Source organism: Oncorhynchus tshawytscha, linkage group LG30, assembly GCF_018296145.1.
Source record: "Oncorhynchus tshawytscha isolate Ot180627B linkage group LG30, Otsh_v2.0, whole genome shotgun sequence".
NCBI classification, from domain to species: Eukaryota; Metazoa; Chordata; class Actinopteri; order Salmoniformes; family Salmonidae; genus Oncorhynchus; species Oncorhynchus tshawytscha.
The window spans coordinates 25157586-25182087 of NC_056458.1; the positions used below are offsets into that span (position 1 = coordinate 25157586).

General features: G+C 44.8%; 1 protein-coding gene across 6 annotated transcripts in view; it reads left to right on the plus strand.

The window, feature by feature from the left end:
- LOC112229108 (homeobox protein cut-like 1) overlaps positions 1-24502 on the plus strand; it is a 227154-nt gene that overhangs the window by 124136 nt on the left and 78516 nt on the right. For all 6 annotated transcript variants that reach the window (XM_042309689.1, XM_042309690.1, XM_042309694.1 and 3 more), the window contains exons 5-8: positions 276-413; positions 1823-1967; positions 5700-5776; positions 7482-7548. In XM_042309689.1, the coding sequence (XP_042165623.1) occupies positions 276-413; positions 1823-1967; positions 5700-5776; positions 7482-7548 (427 nt within the window). The remainder of the gene's footprint in view (positions 1-275; positions 414-1822; positions 1968-5699; positions 5777-7481; positions 7549-24502) is intronic.

Below are 24502 nucleotides of genomic sequence, written 5' to 3' on the forward strand. Positions count from 1 at the left end.
AAATAAATTCATTAAAAATCCTACAATGTGATTTTCTGGATTTTTTTCCCTCATTATGTCTGTCATAGTTGAAGTGTACCTATGATGAAAATTACAGGCCTCTCTCATCTTTTTAAGTGAGAGAACTTGCACAATTGGTGGCTGACTAAATACTTTTTTGCCCCACTGTATATATGTGCAGAGAAAAATTCTGTGATAAGTAATTAGTCTATAGTAATTAGTGATGTCTGGTGATTAGTAACAAGTAGTGCCCTTTCCTTGTCCCCTCCTATCAGACCCTGTGTCGGCCCTGGAGGCTGCCCAGCAGCTACAGCTGAAGGTCCAGAGGATGCACGACATCGAAACGGAGAACCAGAAGCTCCGCGAGACGCTGGAGGGCTACACCCAGGAGATCGCTGAGGTCAAGAACCACGGTGAGGCTGAGACACATGCTCTTTCTGAACCTATCCTGGACCAGTGTGATCGACCCAGTTTGAACCCATAGGCCACAAGAAATTGTTGGCTTGCTGAGCTAAAGCCCTAGGTATTAGCTCAGGGTGCTCACACAAGTGTTCAGGTCCCAGACAACCTCATCCACTGAAACGCTTCCACTACACCACCACAGAGAGCTAGGCTAAGACTCCCAATGGGAGATTCATCAATGCTTAGCCATCTTTAAAAGGGATGAAACTGCTCAACGGTCTGGTTGAAAGTATAGTAAAAGTATATGTGCAATGTTAGCAGTTGTAAGAAGATTTCATCTGTCATGCGGATACCGTTTCAAGAGCCGATGTCCGTGGAGTTACATCAAACGCTGTAAAATAGCTAACATCTAACATCAAATTAGTGGAGCAGCGGAGTCAGCCCAAAGTCATTCCATAACCCCGAAATATAGATCATTTTTTAATAAAGGCTCTCCTCCTCCATAGCCATCTTTATGAGAAAGTATCCCCTGGGCAGTCTTTTCAGATGAATCCCATTGTATAGGCCTTTACTGCTTTTTCTCTTTCCAGAAAGGCAGGGAAAAGAAGGGGAGGAGAAGAGGGGATAGAGGGAGGAGGAGGGTAGGGGGGCCTGCCCTCTCTGTCTTTGGAATTCCCCTCCCACCAAGAGCTAATTGACCCAGCTCAATAGCGGCAATATTTTATTTTGCCATTGATTTTTCCTCTCTTTCTCCCCTCCCCCTCCCCACCGTGCCCTGGCTAAGCTGCAGATCTTCTACCTCAGCGATGGAGGAGAGGAGAATCCCCCTCTCTCTCATTCTCTCTCCTCCTTCCCGCTCTTCCTTCCTCTCTCTCTCTCATCCCAGCCAGCCAAGGCCATTGATCCCCTGCAACCTAAATGTTTAAAGTTCAATTTAATAGTTAAGCGGGAAAAGGGCTCAGAGGGGACTCATCGCCATCGATTATGTGTCAGGGCTGAAATGTTGGAGTTTAAATCACCGCAGAGGAGGAGGAGAGAGCGAGGGCATCAGTGAGTGAGCGAGAGAAAAAAAGAAGAGAAGACAAGTAAGAAGTGGGGGAAACCTGAGAGCTCTCAGTCAGTAATACAAGTGGGCTGTGCCAATGCACACAGTGGAGTGGAGCCCTGTTCCTCCTACTCCATCTTACTTGGAGAATCCCTCTGTCAGTGTAACTTACAATCCAGACTTAGAAGGATGATGTGCAGGATCCTTATGTGGTACCTAATATCGTTTTGTTACTCTGGTTTATTTCTTTCCTGTTATCGTATCACTTACTGACTTTTTGTGTTTTCTCTCTCCTGCCCTCCCTCTCTGTCTCTCTCGCTGTGTATCTCTCTCCCTCTGTATATCTCCCTCTTGCTTTCTCTCTCTTTCTCACAGAGGTCACAATTAAAGCACTTAAGGAGAAGATAGAGGAGTATGAAGAGACCCTGAAGAAACAGGCCAAGGAGCTGGGCCAGGAGGAGAGGAGAGAGAGAGAGGAGGAGGAGGGGCAGCTTCACAACGACCATGCAGAGAAGGAGAGGTAAGTTAGTAAGGACTAGCTATGGAGGATAGGCTAGCTAGTGTTTACCAACTGGCAGCGACTACTGGCTGCAGCTAGTGTCTGAGTATGAGCGAAGGTTAGGCCCAGACTGAACAATGGTTAGTTTCATACATGTTTGTATTGAAAGAAAGCTAAGGTAACTGAGCTAAACGACTACCGCCCCGTAGCACTCACATCCGTCATCATGAAGTGCTTTGAGAGACTAGTCAAGGACCATATCACCTCCACCCTACCTGACACCCTTGACCCACTCCAATTTGCTTACCGCCCAAATAGGTCCACAGACGATGCAATCTCAACCACACTGCACACTGCCCTAACCCATCTGGACAAGAGGAATACCTATGTGAGAATGCTGTTCATCGACTACAGCTCGGCATTCAACACCATAGTACCCTCCAAGCTCGTCATCAAGCTCGAGACCCTGGGTCTCGACCCCGCCCTGTGCAACTGGGTTCTGGACTTCCTGACGGGCCGCCCCCAGGTGGTGAGGGTAGGCAACAACATCTCCTCCCGCTGATCCTCAACACTGGGGCCCCACAAGGGTGCGTTCTGAGCCCTCTCCTGTACTCCCTGTTCACCCACGACTGCGTGGCCATGCACGCCTCCAACTCAATCATCAAGTTTGCGGACGACACAACAGTGGTAGGCTTGATTACCAACAACGACGAGACGGCCTACAGGGAGGAGGTGAGGGCCCTCGGAGTGTGGTGTCAGGAAAATAACCTCACACTCAACGTCAACAAAACTAAGGAGATGATTGTGGACTTCAGGAAACAGCAGAGGGAACACCCCCCCATCCACATCGATGGAACAGTAGTGGAGAGGGTAGCAAGTTTTAAGTTCCTCGGCATACACATCACAGACAAACTGAATTGGTCCACTCACACAGACAGCGTCGTGAGGAAGGCGCAGCAGCGCCTCTTCAACCTCAGGAGGCTGAAGAAATTCGGCTTGTCACCAAAAGCACTCACAAACTTCTACAGATGCACAATCGAGAGCATCCTGGCGGGCTGTATCACCGCCTGGTATGGCAACTGCACCGCCCTCAACCGTAAGGCTCTCCAGAGGGTAGTGAGGTCTGCACAACGCATCACCGGGGGCAAACTACCTGCCCTCCAGGACACCTACACCACCCGATGCTACAGGAAGGCCATAAAGATCATCAAGGACATCAACCACCGAGCCACTGCCTGTTCACCCCGCTGTCATCCAGAAGGCGAGGTCAGTACAGGTGCATCAAAGCTGGGACCGAGAGACTGAAAAACAGCTTTTATCTCAAGGCCATCAGACTGTTAAACAGCCACCACTAACATTGAGTGGCTACTGCCAACACACTGTCAATGACACTGACTCTACTCCAGCCACTTTAATCATGGGAATTGATGGGAAATGATGTAAATATATCACTAGCCACTTTAAACAATGCTACCTTATATAATGTTACTTACCCTACATTGTTCATCTCATATGCATACGTTGATACTGTACTCTATATCATCGACTGCATCCTTATGTAATACATGTATCACTAGCCACTTTAACTATGCCACTTGGTTTACATACTTATCTCATATGTATATACTGTACTCGATATCATCTACTGTATCTTGCCTATGCTGCTCTGTACCATCACTCATTCATATATCCTTATGTACATATTCTTTATCCCCTTACACTGTGTATGACAGTAGTTTTTTTTGGAATTGTTAGTTAGATTACTTGCTCGTTATTACTGCATTGTCGGAACTAGAAGCACAAGCATTTCGCTACACTCGCATTAACATCTGCTAACCATGTGTATGTGACAAATAAAATTTGATTTGATTTGATTTGATTTATTGTAGATAAGTGGGTGGCCAAGTTTAGTTAACCTTCCAGTGAGGATTGGCGGTAGTTTATCAGATGCATCAGGGTTGTTGTGAAGGGCACTGAAACAGACTCCCTATCACGTTGTCATTTACACTTTCACTCAGCACTTGAGCTGAGCAAATATTGAATCAGGAACGGGAGATAACCGGCACTCGTTCGTTTTTTGCATTGTTTTAACCCACTGTATTCCTATTGAACTTGCTCCTAATCATGGGCGATATCTCAATTTGAACTCGAACACTATACACTAATAGTGTCACACACTGTTATATGATCCCATCAGTTTGTCCTGATGGAGGCATATGCGGCCGTTACACAAGGCTTTTATTGGGACCAACCCACCCTAACAGTAATCCCATTGCACTGTAATACCTTTTAATTCGCCGCTGTTTGTTTACTCCTAAACCCCCCCCGTATGGATGGTAATACCGCACTGAGCCTCCTGATCATCACTGCTGCCAGACTGTCACTCACCGGACAGGGACACAGTTCGGCTCTGTTATCTGTTATGTCAGAGGGCAACAATAAGGCCCCATTGTAACCTATTGTCACCGCTCTCACCCTTGTTACAAAGGCGCCACCATAGACCCCATTCTGCTACCTTGAATTATATTAATGTTTCCTAGTCACCCAAAAATAGCACCTGGGAGGAAAGAGAGGGAGGGGAGGGAGAGAGCAGAGGTACAGTACAGTGACATGGGGATGAGTAGAGGCACAACAGGGGTGCAGTCATCCACAGGGGCAGTCAGAACCAATGTGTCAGTGAGGTTTGTCTCCCTTGCTTTGGCTGAGGCACTTCCTCGTTTTTTAATGCATTTGAGGTTGAGAGGTTCTCTGGTGAGAATGGTGATTCTTGCTGTTGGTGGAGATAGCCTTTTTATCCCTGTAGACCAATTTTGATTGGTTGATTTTGTGCCCCGATTTTGACCAATGTATCTCACCAACACTCCATTTAGGCCACACACACTGGCAAGGTCTTAGGGTATGTGATATCTGGTGATATCTCAGACTCTATGAAACCTAAATACAGACAAAAAATAGATAGCCCAGATTGTAAAACCTTATGTCTTCATTATCATTTCCAAATCTGGCGACCACCCATACATACTATAAACAGTGATATCATTGATAACTAACTACTCCCAACCTTTATAGCTTTTCCCTTTCGAAACTGACAGTTTGTCCTTATAATGAACCAACTCCCAAGGAGAAACGGGCTCTCAACCCCTCTCATCTCGTCCCCTCTCATCTCGTCCTCAGTAATAGCTAGCCAGTCAGGAGTTGACATTAATTCTTAAGGGTTTTGCATGTTCCCCTCCTCTTTAGCGCTGCGGTAAATTGATGAGTCGTCTGCCAGTGCAGGAGGGCTGGTGGCATGATGGTTGGCCCAGGTGTTTCAGTATTGATGATACTAACCCCCCGACAGACATGACAGAGCAGAACAGCCTAGCCGCTGTTGGCAAAAAATACAACACTTAAATGTCCTCTCCACTTGCAGTGTACCACTTCAACTGGAATCAAAGCGAGTGCTTGTTCATTTGAGCGGGTGCTATGGTAACCGGTCTTATTTTTTCTAAAGTGCTAATAGGCTGAATTGGTCCCTTCACGTTGAGTGATGATAAATCTCTTGGCTTACCTGTATCCTCTTGATGCTATAAGCCTTTTTTATCTTTAAAGTTGATACTTTTTAACCTGTTCACTCTGTTTTGTGGTGATGCTAGCAGGCAAACTGGACCCCTGTGATGCAACATTAGCCTCTTGAAATGCTCATTAGATACAATGTTGTTTCTTACTGAGGTGATGCTAAGCTAACTTGTATCTGTCCCTCTGTCCACACAGTCAACAACAGGAGAACCAGGAGTCTGTGGTGTCAAAGCTGGAGGTGGCAAACCGTAAGGCCCAGTCCCTACAGACAGGTAATCAGTAGCTCACCTTCTACACCCAGTTATAGTCCCACATGCCCAACCCTAACTTGAGTTTCATAGGTATACTTTAACAAACCTTTGCATAAATCCCCCAACGTCACACAGTAAGCTAAGGCTAGCTTGGTGTCAACACACTCCTCTGCTGGCAGTATGTCTTTATGTTGACCCAGAAGTCAGTGTCAGATGTTGGATTCCTCTGTCTCTCTCTCGCTTTCTCTCTCTTTCTGGCTGGCTGGCGGCTGCCCAGTGAGTGACAAATCTAGGCCTGTCAACACTGTCCCAGCCCCATGCAGCCTGCTTGCTGCTGTAGAACTGACAGTCCGCTGTCACAGCACATCAGCTCCAGAGTCCAGACCCAGCCACTACCTCTAGTATGATTCATGCCCAGCCACTCACTCTAGTATGATTCAGGCCCAGCCACTCACTCTAGTATGATTCAGGCCCAGCCACTAACTCTAGTATGATTCAGGCCCAGCCACTCACTCTAGTATGATTCAGGCCCAGCCACTCACTCTAGTATGATTCAGGCCCAGCCACTCACTCTAGTATGATTCAGGCCCAGCCACTCACTCTATGATTCAAGCCCAGCCACTCACTCTAGTATGATTCAGGCCCAGCCACTCACTCTAGTATGATTCAGGCCCAGCCACTCACTCTAGTATGATTCATGCCCAGCCACTCACTCTAGTATGATTCAGGCCCAGCCACTCACTCTAGTATGATTCAGGCCCAGCCACTAACTCTAGTATGATTCAGGCCCAGCCACTCACTCTAGTGATGATTCAGGCCCAGCCACTCACTCTAGTATGATTCAGGCCCAGCCACTCACTCTAGTATGATTCAGGCCCAGCCACTCACTCTAGTATGATTCAAGCCCAGCCACTCACTCTAGTATGATTCAGGCCCAGCCACTCACTCTAGTATGATTCAGGCCCAGCCACTCACTCTAGTATGATTCAGGCCCAGCCACTCACTCTAGTATGATTCAGGCCCAGCCACTCACTCTAGTATGATTCAGGCCCAGCCACTCACTCTAGTATGATTCAGGCCCAGCCACTCACTCTAGTATGATTCAGGCCCAGCCACTCACTCTAGTATGATTCAGGCCCAGCCACTCACTCTAGTATGATTCAGGCCCAGCCACTCACTCTAGTATGATTCAGGCCCAGCCACTCACTCTAGTATGATTCAGGCCCAGCCACTCACTCTAGTACCTGCTTCATTATGAGGTTACAAGAGAATATCTTTATACTTAACATATAACTTTATCCCCAATTGGTGAAATTGGTGGCCAGGTTGGGCAACCAGGCAGTAGATGGTCTGTTTTTTTACCCACCAGCTTAGTTAAGTTATTATTGCCTAATAATATATACCCTTTGAAACATAGTTTTTATTGTTTTATTGGGTATTATAGAAGAAGTAGGTCTACCAGAAAAGTATCAACTGCTAGCATGTCATTTATTTGAAAATAGCAGCTGTAATAGGACTGTAAATTAAAGTTACCAAAGTTGTCTTCGGTTGTGAAACCTAAGATGGGGCTTTTCTAGAAGCCTCACCTCATGTAATTGAATGCAGAAAGGCCTTAGTCAGTCCTTACAGGAATCTATAGAGGGCAGTATGTTAGGGCCTAGCAGTTGTACTTCTTCCATCCAACCACTGCTGATCTCCATTCAAAATGCTTGATTTGTTTTTTCAGCACTTGAAGCAACTCAGGCAGAGCTTTTGGAACTGAAGAGCAAGTATGACGAAGAGTCGACAGCAAAGTAGGTCCCAGTTTCTTTGCTTCACACTTTTGCTTGTGTGCTACATATGCACGCATGCACACACACACACACACACACACACACACACACACACACACACACACACACACACACACACACACACACACACACACACTCAAGAAATCCCCAGAGGCGTCTTGGTTGCTGTGCGCCTTTGATTGGGAGATAAAACCCCTGTGGTTGCCATCTGCCGTAATTGCACCTGAATCTATGGAAAATCTGATCCCCTGTAATAACCCACCTCATTCTATAATCATATATCACATTACCCCTTCATACTCAGTCATATTCTCTCATCTGATCCTAGATATGTGTACTGTAAGCCATCCAGCCATGTCTGACTTGAAATGAATGGAATACAATGTCTATAATTGCTCACCATAACGATGCCGAGTACAAAGTAGTACCCAAGCATTAATCATTGTGTGGCTTCATGATTCATATCAAAGTATTTATGAGTGACATGGAGGCTTTTCAGCTCTGTTCAACCTGAATGTGTTAGAAGGATTGTTGTTGTGAGGTGGAGGATGGAGTAGTCTGGGATAGGTAGAACATGGTTAGTTGCAAGGTTGTTTGTGTGTGTGTCTACTACATACACTGTGGGTATATGTACAGTACCAGTCAAAAGTTTGGACACACTTACTCATTCAAGGGTTTTTCTTTATTTTTACAATTTTCTACATTGTAGAATAATAGTGAAGACATCAAAACTATGAAATGACACATATGGAATCATGTAGTAACCATAAAAGTGTTAAAGTAGCCAGCCTTTGCCTTGATGACAGCTTTTCACACCCTTGGCATTATCTCAACACGCTTCTTGAGGTAGTCACAGGTGTGCCTTGTTAAAAGTTAATTTGTGGAATGTATTTCCTTAATGCGTTTGAGACAATCAGTTGTGTTGTGACAAGGTAGGGGTGGTATACAGAAGATAGCCCTAGAAGAATGTTTCTTCAAGTGTGGTTTCAAAAACCATCAAGCGCTATGATGAAGCTGAATCTCATGAGAACCGCCAGATGAAAGGAAGACCCAGAGTTACCTCTGCTTCAGAGGATAAGTTCATTAGAGTTACCAGCCTCAGAAATTGCAGCCCAAATAAATGCTTCACAGAGTTCAAGTAACAGACCCATCTCAACATCAACTGTTCAGAGGAGACTGTGGGAATCAGGCCTTCATGGTCAAATTGTTGCAAAGAAACCACTACTAAAAGACACCAATAAGAAGAAGAGACTTGCTTGGGCCAAGAAACACGAGCAATGGATATTAGACTGGTGGAAATCTGTACTTTGGTTTGATAAGTCCAAATTTATCAAGGCACACTTAACCAGCATGGCTACCACAGCATTCTGCAGCGATTCGCCATCCCATCTGGTTTGCGCTTAGTGGGACTATAATTTGTTTTTCAACAGGACAATGACCCAACACACCTCCAGGCTGTGTAAGGGCTATTCGACCAAGACGAAGAGTGATGGAGTTCTGCATCAGATGACCTGGCCTCCACAATCACCCGACCTCAACCCAATAGAAAAGGTTTGGGATGAGTTGGACTGCAGAGTGAAGAAAAAGCAGCCAACAAGTGCTCAGCATATGTGGGAACTCCTTCAAGACTGTTGGAAAAGCTGCCATCAAGGCAAAGGGTGGGTACTTTGAAGAATCCTGTGGCCTGTGGTCTCGGGTCAGGCAGTGCGCAGGTGGTCATTTGTGTGTCGGCCCACCAGAGTGAAATGCTGCCTGTTGCTGCTCCCGGCCACACACACACACATACTGTACACCACTTTTGTATGCCACCCAGCTAGGCTCCTGTGAGTTTCTTAATTAAAGCAGTACTAAAAGAAAGAAAGCTGCTGTTGCCACTGCCAGGCCATCTACGCAGACACACATACTCATACCCGGGTCGCGTTTGAAGTGATCCAAGTCCCCATGTTATTGGCCAGGGCTGCGGTGTCAGTCACACACCCACATTATCTCACACACCCATAGCCTTGTGAGGCTTCCCTGTGGTGTAGGGACTGGATGAGGCCTCGTTAGTTTAGTCAGTAAAGAGAGACACAGCACTCAGGGAAAGAGGTGTATGGTATGTATGGTTGTGCTTGCTCGAGTCCTTCGGTCACAGAATGGGTTTGTCTGTGTCTTTGTTTCTGTCTGTATATCTATGTGTGTGACTGTGTGTGTATTTGGCATGCTTTGCATACCAAGAATGTGATCCTAGAGTGCAGCGCTTTCTGTCTGGCAGACTGTGCTGTCAGGGTAAGTGTGTGTCACCCTGATCGTCTCTCAGAACTAGTGAACCCTGTCTCCTCTTAAAACTAAACACCAGCGCTCCTTTGTTTCAGAGGAACAGAACAAGTTTCCCTTTTCTCACACTCCACATTTGAGTGACAGGTTATTGCTGCAGCTAGTGCTCTTGCTCTCTTTTTATCCTCTTGTCTGTTGCTCTCTCTCCCAATCTCACACGCACACACGACTGCGTCCTCTCTCAGAGCTGCAGAAAGCTCTCTCTCTCTTTCTCATTCTCTCTGTGTGTCTTTGTCTGTCTGTCTCACTGGCCGGCCCCTCTTTATTTTACCATGTAGCCTAATCTGGGCCACCGTATTGTTGTCCTGAAGTGGCAATTAAATCGTATTGTTGCCCTACCCGCCATTAAATCATCTCTGGGTACTGGTCTGGAGTCAGTGTTTAGAGTGGCACTCTGTGACAACTCTGCTGGTCTGGGCAGATTGTCTCTGTGTAGATATGCCTGGCAGACGTTGGCATTTTTCCTAGACGCTGACAGGGCTCAAGCTGGAGTTCCCTATTGTTTGTTACAGTGACATCTCATGTGGTCTAGAATCTAGGCAGTGTTCTGGGTAGTCTCATGTTGGTCTGTAGTCTGGTAATGTAAACTATGGTCTGTACAATGAGGTCTGTAGTATATAAGATGGTCGTTTAGTCTTCTATGGTTCCTCATCCCTGACGACCCCTCAAAAACCAATGCTTCAATTTGGGGGCAACTGGGCCTTGGTGTCTAGTGTTTTTCTGTCCCTTTCTAATCCTTGTAGAGTTCCGTTGGCGTTGTTATTGTGGTGTACTTGAGCATTATGTGCCTTCAGAAAGTATTCCCACCCCTGAACATTTTCCACATTTTGTGTTACAGCCTGATTTTTAACTTGATTATGTTTTGATTTTTTTTGTCATTAGCTTGCACACAATGCCCCATAATGTCAGTGGAATTATGTTATTCAAAATTTTTACAAATTGTACTAAACAATAATATCAACACAACATGCAACAATTTCAATATTTTTACTGAGTTACAGTTCATATTAGGAAATCAGCCAATTGAAATAAATTCATTCGGCCCTAATCTATGGATTTCACATGCCTGGGAGGGCGCCCACCCACTGGGGAGACAGGCCCAGCCAATCAGAATGAGTTTTTCCCTACAAAAGTACTTTATTACAGACAGAAATATTCCTCATTTTCATCAGCTGTCCAGGTGGCTGGTCCCAGACGATCCTGCAGGTGGAGAAGCCGGATATGGGCTAGCGCAGTTACACGTGCTCTGTGGTTGTGAGGCAGGTTGGACATACTGCCAAATTCTCAAAAATTACGGAGGCGGCTTATGGTAGAGAAATGAACATTCAATACTCTGGCAACAGCTTTGGTGGCCAATTGCATGCTCCCTCAACATCTGTGGCTTTGTGTTGTGTGATAAAACTGCACATTTTAGTGTGGCTTTTTATTGTCCCCCAGCACAAGGTGCACCTGTGTAATGTCCGTGCTGTTTAATCAGATCTTGATATGCAACACCTGTTAGGTAGATGGATTATCTTGGCAAAGGAAACGGCTCACTAACAGGGATATAAGCAAATTTGTGTGCAACATTTTTGAGAAATAAGTGTTAAGTCTCACATCACTGAGACCCACTTCATATTTTCAACCATGGGGGTGGCTGTATCATAATACGGTTGTTATGCTAGTCATCGGCAAAGACTAGGGAGTTTTTTTCTGATAAAAGTAACGGAATAGGGCCAAGCACAGGCAAACTCCTAGATGAAAACTTGGTTCAGTCTGCTAGTCTGCTGTTCAGTCTGCAACAGACACTGGGAGACAAATTCACCTTTCAGCAGGACACATAACCTAAAACACAAGGCCAAATATGCACTGTTGCTTACCAAGACAACATTGAATGTTCCTGAGTGGCTTAGTTTCAGTTTGGACTTAAATCGGCTTAAAAATCTATGGCAAGACTTAAATGGTTGTCTAGCGATGATCAACAACCAACTTGACAGAGCTTGAAGAATTAAAAAATAAATAATGTGCGAATATTGTACAATCCAGGCGAGCAAAGCTCTTAGGGACTTACCCAGAAAGACTGATTGTAAAGGTGATTCTAACAAGTATTGACTCAGGGAATTGAATACTTATCCAATCAAGATAAATTAGTGCTTTATTTATTTATTAATAAAAAATGTTCCACTTTTTTTTGTGTAGATCCATTTTAATCCCACTTTGTTACACAACAAAATGTGGAAAAGTTTGAAGGGTGTGAATACTTTCTGAAGGCACTGTATAACTTATAACAGTTGAATGTAACTCTCAATATGTCTTCTCAAATTACTTAATGAAATTCTGTGGTTTGAAAGTGCATAGGGGACTTTCTGTTCGTTTTTTGAAACACAAAGCTCTATTTTGTGCGTGTCAATCTGACTGAGTGACTGCAATGAAGTCATTTCACAAACAGGACGTTGTGATTGACAAGGGGGGAATTACATTCTCTGAGGTAGAGACCATTTATCTGGCAACACACACACACACACACACTGTCAAGACTGGGCTAACTCTGTAACTGACGTCATCATTATTTGTTTATCTAACCAGTATTTATCCAGGTTGATTAGCATAACTAACCTGGATATAACATCTGACCTAACATATTGACTTCCAAGACAGATGTAGGGTCAACAAATGTACAAATATTGGCAGCATAATGTTTGAAAATGTAGGATTTAAACACAAACAAGCATTATAGGCCCCACCCACCTGCCCCAAACAAGGGTTTAGCAATTTAGTACAAGGCTTAAGTATCCATCTAATTATAATGTAGCACTAATCACATTGGGGAAAAAAATATTTCTGTTAATGGTCTTTCATTCATTGATGGAGGCAGAGAAGAGAGCGAGTGGGATGGAGGGCCCCGTAGAGAGAAAGAAGGAAAGGGAGGGGAAAAGGGAGGGATGGAAACGGTTTACTGAAGCTCTGTGGAGATCCCCCTCATTATTATACACTCTGGGAGGCTGATGCGCACACACACACACACACACACACACACACACACACACACACACACACACACACACACACACACACACTAACTTCACATTGACAGAATTCCTACATACACACACAATCACACTTCCTACAGCAGCACAGACAGATCACCCACATTGAGTGTACACACACACTCTGTCTCAGTGCTCAGACAGAAGGCCTTGTACCTTATCAATGGCTCCTTGTTCAGTCTCTGAGGGCTAATTACATTGGAGCTGAGAGCGCACCCTGGAAAACATTCCCCCACTTCGAGCGTGCCCTGGAAAACAGTACCCCACTGCCACAGTCCCAGACAGCACTCTGAAAAGACCGGGTCTTTTCCCAATCTTTCGACAGGGTCTTTTCCCAACAACATGCCTCTCTTCATCCTTCCTCTCTTGCAGGGCCAATCCCCCTCACACACTTCCTGTATGGCAGGGCCATCCTCCCCTCCTCCCTAACTTCCTCTCTGGCAGGGCCATCCTCCCCTCCTCCCTAACTTCCTCTCTGGCAGGGCCATCCTCCCCTCCTCCCTAACTTCCTCTCTGGCAGGGCCATCCTCCCCCCCCCCCCTGGCAGGGCCATCCTCCCCTCCTCCCTAACTTCCTCTCTGGCAGGGCCATCCTCCCCTCCTCCCTAACTTCCTCTCTGGCAGGGCCATCCTCCCCTCCTCCCTAACTTCCTCTCTGGCAGGGCCATCCTCCCCTCCCCCTAACTTCCTCTCTGGCAGGGCCATCCTCCCCTCCTCCCTAACTTCCTCTCTGGCAGGTCCATCCTCCCCTCCCCCTAACTTCCTCTCTGGCAGGGCCATCCTCCCCTCCCCCTAACTTCCTCTCTGGCAGGGCCATCCTCCCCTCCCCCTAACTTCCTCTCTGGCTGGGCCATCTCCCCTCCCCCTAACTTCCTCTCTGGCAGGGCCATCCTCCCCTCCCCCTAACTTCCTCTCTGGCAGGGCCATCCTCCCCTCCTCCCTAACTTCCTCTCTGGCAGGGCCATCCTCCCCTCCTCCCTAACTTCCTCTCTGGCAGGGCCATCCTCCCCTCCTCCCTAACTTCCTCTCTGGCAGGACCATCCTCCCCTCCCCCTAACTTCCTCTCTGGCAGGGCCATCCTCCCCTCCTCCCTAACTTCCTCTCTGGCAGGGCCATTCTCCCCTCCTCCCTAACTTCCTCTCTGGCAGGGCCATCCTCCCCTCCTCCCTAACTTCCTCTCTGGCAGGGCCATCCTCCCCTCCTCCCTAACTTCCTCTCTGGCAGGGCCATCCTCCCCTCCTCCCTAACTTCCTCTCTGGCAGGGCCATCCTCCCCTCCCCCCTAACTTCCTCTCTGGCAGGGCCATCCTCCCCTCCTCCCTCTCTTCCTCTCTGGCAGGGCCATCCTCCTCTCTTCCCTCACATCACTTCTTCAGTATCTATTTTTTCTCTTATTCCTCTCAATAAATGCACTATCCTCCTTTTTTAGCCTTTTCTCTCCATCTCATATTCTATGAGACAGAACACATTCACCCATAAAGCTTAGTGTCTCGGTCCTAGGTGAAGTTGGAGAAAGTATAATATAAAATATACATATCAAATATTTAGCTTTGTTTTCTCATCTAAAGCTTAGCATAAAAGTATTTGCGTGAAAACAATGGGAGTGATGGGACCCCTGTTAGCAAGCTTCCTTGCCCAGAGCTCTTGTATACTGCAGGTACCCACTACCTCTGGGTAGCCTGTTTACTCACCAACTATCTATATATATACATCTATATACAGTATATATTCATTCATGTATATATATATAATATACACTGCTCAAAAAAATAAAGGGAACATTAAAATAACACATCCTAGATCTGAATGAATGAAATATTCTTATCAAATACTTTTTTTTTTTACATAGATGAATGTGCTGACAACAAAATCACACAAAAATGATCAATGGAAATCACATTTATCAACCCATGGAGGTCTGGATTTGGAGTCACACTCAAAATTAAAGTGGAAAACCACACTACAGGCTGATCCAACTTTGATGTAATGTCCTTAAAACAAGTAAAAATGAGGCTCAGTAGTGTGTGTGGCCTCCACGTGCCTGTATGACCTCCCTACAACGCCTGGGCATGCTCCTGATGAGGTGGCGGATGGTCTCCTGAGGGATCTCCTCCCAGACCTGGACTAAAGCATCCGCCAACTCCTGGACAGTCTGTGGTGCAACGTGGCGTTGGTGGATGGAGCGAGACATGATGTCCCAGATGTGCTCAATTGGATTCAGGTCTGGGGAACGGGCGGGCCAGTCCATAGCATCATAGCTACCTCTGGCGAGCACATGGAGGGCTGTGCGGCCCCCCAAAGAAATGCCACCCCACACCATGACTGACCCACCTCCAAACCGGTCATGCTGGAGGATGTTGCAGGCAGCAGAACGTTCTCCACGGTGTCTCCAGACTGTCACGTCTGTCACATGTGCTTATTGTGAATCTGCTTTCATCTGTGAAGAGCACAGGGCGCCAGTGGCCAATTTGCCAATCTTGGTGTTCTCTGGCAAATGCCAAACGTCCTGCATGGTGTTGGGCTGTAAGCACAATCCCCACCTGTGGACGTCGGACACTCATACCACCCTCATGGAGTCTGTTTCTGACCATTTGAGCAGACACATGCACATTTGTGGCCTGCTGGAGGTAATTTTGCAGGGTTCTGGCAGTGCTCCTCCTGCTCCTCCTTGCACAAAGGCGGAGGTAGCGGTCCTGCTGCTGGGTTGTTGCCCTCCTACGGCCTCCTCCACGTCTCCTGATGTACTGGCCTGTCTCCTGGTAGCGCCTCCATGCTCTGGACACTACGCTGACAGACACAGCAAACCTTCTTGCCACAGCTGGCATTGATGTGCCATCCTGGATGAGCTGCACTACCTGAGCCACTTGTGTGGGTTGTAGACTCCGTCTCATGCTACCACTAGAGTGAAAGCACCGCCAGCATTCAAATGTGACCAAAACATCAGCCAGGAAGCATAGGAACTGAGAAGTGGTCTGTGGTCACCACCTGCAGAACCACTCCTTTATTGGGGGTGTCTTGCTAATTGCCTATAATTTCCACCTGTTGTCTATTCCATTTGCACAACAGCATGTGAAATTTATTGTCAAGCAGTGTTGCTTCCTAAGTGGACAGTTTGATTTCACAGAAGTGTGATTGACTTGGAGTTACATTGTGTTTAACTTTCTTTTTTGAGCAGTGTATATATCTCACTCACTCACTCACACACACTTTCAGAGAAGTTTTATTGGCATGTGAAACATATGTTTACATTGCCAAACCAAGTGAAATAAGGAAAAGTGAGAAGAAACAAATGTAATTGTTAGACCAAAAAACTATTAGAAATTAACACTAAACATTGCACTCAAAAATGTTTTAAAAAGATAGACATTTCAAGTGTTATATTATCAGCTATGTACAGTATTTTAGCAATGTGCAAATAGTTGTAGTAGTTGTAGTGGGGGAAGATAAATAAACAGATAAATATTGGTGGTATTTCCAATGTTGTTTATGGTTGTATGGCAACGGGCCACAAATCTTGCTGCTGTGGTATTTTGCCTAACAGATATAGGTGTTTATCAATGTTTGATTTGTTTTAAAATTCTTTGGGTCTGTGTGATTTGTGGGAAATGTGTGTCACTAATGTGGTCATACATTTGGCAGGAGTTTAGAACGTTCAGCACTGTTTCCACCACATTTTATGGGCAGTGAACACATCCTGTCTTCTCTTGAGAGCCAGGTTTGCCTATGGTGACCTTTCACAATAACAATGCTTACTGAGTCTGTACATAGTCAAGGATTTTCTTAATTTTGGGTCAGTCACAGTGGTCAGGTATTCTGCCACTGTGTACTCTATTTTTAGGGCCAGATAGCATTGAAATGTGCTACATTTTTGGTTGTTTCTTTCCAGTGTGTCATAGTTATTTTGCTTTCTCATCATTTGGTTGGGTCTAATTGTGTTGCTGTCCTTGGGCTCTGTGGGGTCTGTGTTTGTGAACAGAGACCCAGAAACAGCTGGCTGAGGGGACTCTTCTCTAGTTTCATTTCTCTGTAGGTGATGGCTTTGTGGTGGAATGTGTGGGCACCGTTAGAGCTGTGGCGGTCATGAAATTTTGTCAGACATTTGTTTGTCATGCAAAAGACTCGTAATTGACCGTTAATGAACATAAACCCTTCTAGCATCTCCAGGCCTCCACACATACAGTACAAGCCGCATACAAGCAGCTGATGCAGGCTCTTGCAACATCTATAATAAATCAATGAATATACATCACAATAAATATTTTATTTATTTTAGGCAGGTCTAAAGAAACATGATATGAAGACATTTTTTTTTCAGAAGAACAATATAACTTTGCCTACTGTATGTTATCTGGCTATGCGTCATGCCATAGGTTGTAGCTTCTTAATTTAACAGACAAAATAAGCTTATAAGTCCCATGCCATTTATTTTATATTATGATTTTATAGTAAGAAGAATATAATTGAACTAGCTGAATAAAATAGAAGGATATTTTTACCATTCCAGGGAGAGTGCATGTATGAAGTGGCTATGTTGAGCGTAAAAGTGATAATTTGAAACAGGTCCAATACACTAGATTTAGAGTTATTTGGTAACTTTAGTTGTTAATGATGCAAACCTTAGAATGTTTTAGGAATCAAAACATATATGGGCTGCAAGATGTGACTATCTGCTATTGATGATTTGAGAAAGTCACAAAAAAGGTTCCCTTCTGTTCCTTGCCTCAGGCTGCACAGATTGTTATTACCTCAAGTGATCATATTTTCACCCATCAGACTATTCTCAATTTAATCTTGTCTTTACTGATATGTAACATTTGTTTTGATATAGAATGGTCCATTATCAAATGGTCAGGGGCAGGGGAAAATGTATGTCATCTCTATGCACTCGAATAATGAATGGAGGCCATTTTCCCGCCTGTTCGATTTGAACTCAAGCTGGGTAGGCTACTCCGGTTATTTCACTCCACACATCAACCACTTTTTTGAGGAGCATGCAGTCTCTTGCTGCGTGACTTTGTATGCCATGGGCTCTCCAACCCTGTTCCCACAGCAATCCCGTGCTTAATTTGGGAAACCAAGTGAAATCTGTTCAGGAACATCGATAGTAGCCTAACATGTTTTCACATCAAAACATATTTAATTCAACTGTTGACAGCCCCTCTCTGCATGCTGGAGAAAGGAATGAAGGAGAGAGTGGAGGAGATGGAAACGCACAGTGGTGAGATATTCTGTAACTAAAGGTAATGTGTCATACTATTAATAAGGAACATATATTTTAAAAACATATTACTATGCTCTTCATAATCAAATTCAAATTCACTATAATTGAAGGGCAATTCTGAATGTGTTTAATTGTGGATTATAGGCTAGACCAATATTGAAGAAAAGAAAGACATCTCAAATCTTTTTGGGAGGTTTTCTGTCACGCTTAATATGTGGTAGGCTATGTATTGTATAATCAAATCATATTGTATTGGTCACATACACATATTTAGCAGATGTTATTGCGGGTGTAATGAAATGCTTGCATTCCTAGCTCCAACAGTGCAGTAATATCTAACAATTCACAACAATAACCACAAATCTAAATGTAAAATAATGGAATTAAGAAATATATACAAAATTAGGATGAGCAATGTCGCAGTGGCATTGACTAAAATACAGTAGAATAGAATACACTTTATACAAATTAAATGAGTAAAGCAGTATGTAAACCTTATTAAAGTTACTAGTGTTCCATTATTAAAGTGACCAGTGATTCCATGTCTATGTACAGTTGAAGTCGGAAGTTTACATACACTTTAGCCAAAAATATTTAAAGTCAGTTTTTCACAATTCCTGACATTTAATCCGAGTTAAAAATTACCCTTAGGTCAGTTAGGATCACCACTTTATTTTAGGAATGTGAAATGTCAGAATAATAGCAGAGTGATTTATTTCAGCTTTAATTTCTTTCATCACATTCCCAGTGGGTCAGAGGTTGACATACACTCAATTAGTATTTGGTAGCGTTGCCTTTAAATTGTTTAACCTGGGTCAAACGTTTCGGGTAGCCTTCCACAATAAGTTGGGTGAATTTTGGCCCATTCCTCCTGACAGAGCTGGTGTAACTGAGTCAGGTTTGTAGGCCTCCATGCTCGCACACGCTTTTTCAGTTCTGCCCACAAATTTCCTATGGGATTGAGGTCAGGACTTTGTGAAGACCACTCCAATACCTTTACTTTGTTGTCCTTAAGCTATTTTGCCACAACTTTGGAAGTATGCTTGGGGTCATTGTCCATTTGGATGACCCATTTGCGACCAAGCTTTAACTTCCTGACTGATGTCTTGAGATGTTGCTTCAATATATCCACATCATTTTCCTACCTCATGATGCCATCTATTTTGTGAAGTGCACCAGTCCTTCCTGCAGCAATGCACACCCCCGTGACATGATTCTGCCACCCCCATGCTTCACGGTTGGGATGGTGTTCTTCGGCTTGCAAGCCTCCCCCTTTTTCCTCCAAACATTAACGATGGTCATTATGGCCAAACAGTTCTATATATAGGACATTTCTCCAAAAAGTACGATCTTTGTCCCCGTGTGTAGTTGCAAACCATAGTCTGTCTTTTTTATGGCGGTTTTGGAGCAGTGTCTTCTTCCTTCCTCGCGGCTTTTCAGGTTATGTCAATATAGGACTCGTTTTACTGTGGATATAGATACTTTTGTATCTGTTTCCTCCAGCATCTTCCCAAGGTCCTTTCCAGTTGTTCTGGGATTGATTTGCTCTTTTCGCACCGAAGTACGTTCATCTCTAGGAGACAGAACGCGTCTCCTTCCTGAGCGGTATGGCGGCTGTGTGGTCCTATGGTGTTTGTACTTGCGTACTATTGCTTGTACAGATGAGCGTGGTACCTTCAGGCGTTTGGAAATTGCTCCCAAGGACGAACCAGACTTGTGGAGGTCTACAATTTTTTTTCCTGAGGTCTTGGCTGATTTCTTTTGATTTTCCCATGGTGTCAAGCAAAGAGGCACTGAGTTTGATGGTAGGCCTTGAAATACATCCACAGGTACACCTCCAATTGACTCAAATTATGTCAATTAGCCTATTCAGAAGCTTCTAAAGCCTTGACATCATTTTCTGGAATTTTCCAAGCTGTTTAAAGGCACAGTCAACTTAGTGTATGTAAACTTCTGACCCACTGGAATTGTGATACACTGAATTATAAATTAAATCATCTGTGTGTTAACAATTGTTGGAAAAATTACTTTTGACTTGCCAAAACTATAGTTTGTTAATGAGAAATTGGTGGAGTGGTTGAAAAACGAGTTTTAATGACTCCAACCTAAGTGTATGTAAACTTCCAACTTCAACTGTATAGCATTTCTTAATAGCATGCAATTTCTTCGGCTTCAATGTCTCATCATGGTTGAGTATTGTTCTGTTCTAGTGGATTGTAATTTTGCTGTGGTCTGATAGGGATGTCATTTGGCTGACTGTTCAAGCTCTGAGAGACTCTGGGTTGAGGTCGGTGATAAAGTAGTCTACAGTACTACTGCCAAGAGATGAGCTATAAGTGTACCGACTGTATGAGTCCCCTCGAACCCTACCATTGACTATGTACAGCCCCAGCAGGCGACAGAGCTGCAGGAGTTGGGACCTGTAGTTTTGTCGTAGTTGTGTGTAGGGAGCATATTGGAGAGGGAATGCTGTCACCTCCAAGTAGGTGTTGTCCCCATGTGTGCTGAGAGTGTCAGGTTCTTGTCCAGTTCTGGCATTTAGGTCGCCACAGACTCGTACATGTCCCTGGTCCTGGAAATGGTTTATCTCCCCCCACTATGATGGAGAAGCTGTCATCATTAAAGTATGGGGATTCTATTGGGAGGATATAGGTAGCACACAGAATGACATTTTTCTCTGTTGAGAGAATGTCCCTATTAATTTCTAACCAGATGTGAAATGCTCCTGTTATGATTCATTTAATAGTGGGTTATGACAGATCTATACCAAATTAACATACCCAAAGTCATCTTCCTGTTATACTCCTGATAGTTTGGTGGATGGGACTACCAGTTCTCTGTAACCTAAAGGGCAACCAGTGGGTCCATCTGCTCTATGCCATGTTTCTTGTAGGACTGGTGGTACTGTGGTCTGGGTGCAGGTGCAGTAATGGTCACAGCTGGAAGCCAAACCCATGTTCTCACTCACACACAGTTTCTATGTTTTTATGTGGATTGCTCTGCTCCTGGTGTCCATCTCACTACAGTAGATTATGTAATCCATGCAGGGCTAGTGAATCTTCTTTCTCACTCACTTACACACACACTCTCCTTCCGCCTGGCCCCTCTGTGTGTCTGCCTGTGGCAGTCTCTTTCACCTCTCTCCGGTAGAAACTGTGTGTGTGTGTGTGTGTGTGTGTGTGTGTGTGTGTGTGTGTGTGTGTGTGTGTGTGTGTGTGTGTGTGTGTGTGTGTGTGTGTGTGTGTGTGTGTGTGTGTGTGTGTGTGTGTGTGTGTGTGTGTGTGTGTGTGCGTTTTGTGTGTGCGTTTTTGTGTGTGTGTGTGCGCGTTTTGTGTGTGCGCGTTTTTGTGTGTGCGCGTTTGTTTGTGTGTGCGTGTTTGTTTGTGTGTGCGCGTTTGTTTGTGTGTGTGTGTGCGCGTTTGTGTGTGTGTGTGCGTGTGTGTGTGTGCGCGTTTGTTTGTGTGTGTGTGTTTGTTTGTGTGTGCGCGTTTGTTCGTGTGTGTGCGTTTGTTTGTGTGTGTGCGTTTGTTCGTGTGTGTGCGTTTATGTATGGAGGGAACGTTGAGCTGTATATGAGAGAGCAGCGGGTTCTTGCCAACTTGTCTCAACGGGGGCTAGGCGGCGCGTATGTTAGTATGTTAAATAAGTGTGTGTGTGTGTCGCATGGTAATGAGCAGGAAAGAAAGGAGGAGACGGGCGCGAGTCCTCGGGGGCCCAGCCATAGTGCTTTGATCTGAGGCCCCCCTCAATCCCACAACCCCACAGAGACGACTCCCTCTGCCACACTCTCTCTACCCAACGCCTTATACTCTGTCCATCTGCAGTTATAGAGATAATCTACATAAAGGCCATATGATGTGTGTTAATAAACATGTTTTTTTTGCATAGGTCTATGCATTAGATTAAGTTACCTAGTTTTTTTATTTATAGATTCCGATTTGCTTTGAACTCTTTGGTAGATAAATGCTTGTGGCATTGTGGCAAACGACTGCTCTGTAAATGTGTTGTCTCTATATTGTAACTCTGGAGTTCTAGAAGGATAAAGACCACTAGCTCTCAGAAACAGCTCTGTTTGATGTCCTCAGAACAGCTGTGACTTGCTGTCTTCATGTCTGTTAAACTGGACTCTGCTGGGCGAGAACAGCCAAAGCCCCGTCTGTGCTATTGATTTTGAATTTAGACCTGAGCATGTCTGACTTCTCAATTGGGTTTCTGCCTTGATGAGGTGATATGTGTGTAGTGTACTCTAGTTCTTTGGTCTTCACAAGACTGCTTTTCCCCACTTTTTTCCCTCTTCCTTCATTCTTCCCTCGTTACTCCTCTCCTTTAGCCACCTTGTTCTTTCTGTTTCCTTTTTTGCTCCTTACTCATTTCACTCTCTCAATCTTTCCCTTTCATACTCCTTCTCTCTCATACTCTTTATACTCCCTCACTATATTTATTTTTCTCTCCCTTGTTTCTTTTATACACACACACATTCTCTCTTTATCTGTCCCTCCGTTCTGTTGTAAAGAAGTTAGTGTGTACAGTAGGAGTGTTTGAGAAGGAGAGAGAACCGCTGAAGCGCAATAATGGAATGCATCAATTCACTCTGCCGTTTGGGTACGACCCACACTCCTAAATCTCCCCTAACCATTCCTCCTTCTATCTACCCTTTCCTCTTCCCCTCCCCCTTTCCTCCTCCCCTTTTCATGATTCTGTGGAGGAATGTCACTGTTTTGGCCCAGGCCCTCAAGGTGTCTAGCGTCCCCCGCTTCCTCCATCCCCATCCCTCGTCCCCCCTCCCCACGTCATGCCTGGGGCTCTCCATTGATGCAGACAGAAGCCCGGGCCTCAGTGTTTAGCGTGCCACGATCTGAAATTTTAATGCACTGCTTTACAACACAGACCTCCCTACACACACACATTATCAGCGCGGCGGCTGCTAGCTCGATCTCCCCTGAGCCTTCCCCATTTACTGCTCGGCTGAGCAGCGCGCCCGCCCAGGCACACACGCAAACACACACAGACACAGGCCCCGGATCAGGCGTAGACTGACTGACTTATTCCTCCTCCACTCAAAGGCACGCACACTCACACCTGCTTACCTAGAGGAGTTGGTTTGCTTTTGTTTTCATGTATGCCCTGTGTGTTTGTGAGAGCGAAACACGCACTGCTGTGCCTCGAGTATTAGGTCGTTTGGTGTGTCTGTGTTCGTCTCTGTGTGTCTCTCATTTCGCATTGATAATAGTCCAGCTGGAGGTATGACCGTGTGTGTACAGTACAGTGGATGCTCCTCCTAGCGGTGGGCTAGAGGACAGTATAGATAAAAACACCTTTACCCTGCAACATACACAGCAGATATAAATGGCTTACCTGGTATCAGTTTCTGTATAAATGAATGCTATCCTCACACAGCAAAATGCATTGTACTGGCTATTTACGGTTGACTTTGGCTTTTTGCTGACAATCATAATTTGCTGGGTGCTCATTTGTCCTATTTCACACATGTGCAAGTGGATATTAATATGCATGTGCGAATTGTAAATGTGTTTTTTGCATGTAACAAAGAAGTTTGGCATGTTTGACCTTTTTGCCTTTGCTGTCGTTTTAGCCAGATTTCATCACTTGTGTATTAAATATATACAGGTATTAACCTCATAAATATAAAGTCCCCATATTTTTATTTTTTTAAATTCAATTCAGTCTGGTATGAGAAGAATAGTTCCTATCTGCAAAAGCAGGGTGCCTGCGGAAAGCTGAGTATCTTGGCTATTGATCTGTGCCTTAAAATCTTTGGTGTGACTTACTACCATATGTGGGCATACGAATGTATAAGGGCAGGCCAAGCCGATGACCTAATTTCAAGATGGCTGCTACCTACATTCCGGTTAGCGTTGTGAAGCATACACAAAATAAACACAGAATACGTTGATTCACACCAAAAGCTGGGACAACACAGATCACGAGGATGTTTTATTTGTCTCCTTGTGACCTACCGTTATTGATCACCAGCCCCGAGAGTCAAAATGTTTATTTTACACAAGGTTGTCACCAAACAGCAAACATCTTACAAAGTAAGCTTAAATGTGGTCTGTGTTTGAGCTATAGCTAAATGGGGGATAAGAAATTAATCCTTAGGTTGATAGGAACGATTCTAGCCTATTGCCAGTATTATCTGATAATGTATGACTTAATGGCAACATCGAATGTCCACTGAGTGACTATATATATTTGCTCTTGAAAAATATGTTTCCTGCATCCATTACACAGGGAATGGCTACTATGGCACATTGACAGTCTTGTAGCCAATGAGATAAGTTTTCCAGGAATATGCAGTTGACAAGGCCTTGAACCTTTTAGGCTAAATGAGAACTATTGTTACCTGGCTCAGAGACGAGACACACCGAGCAC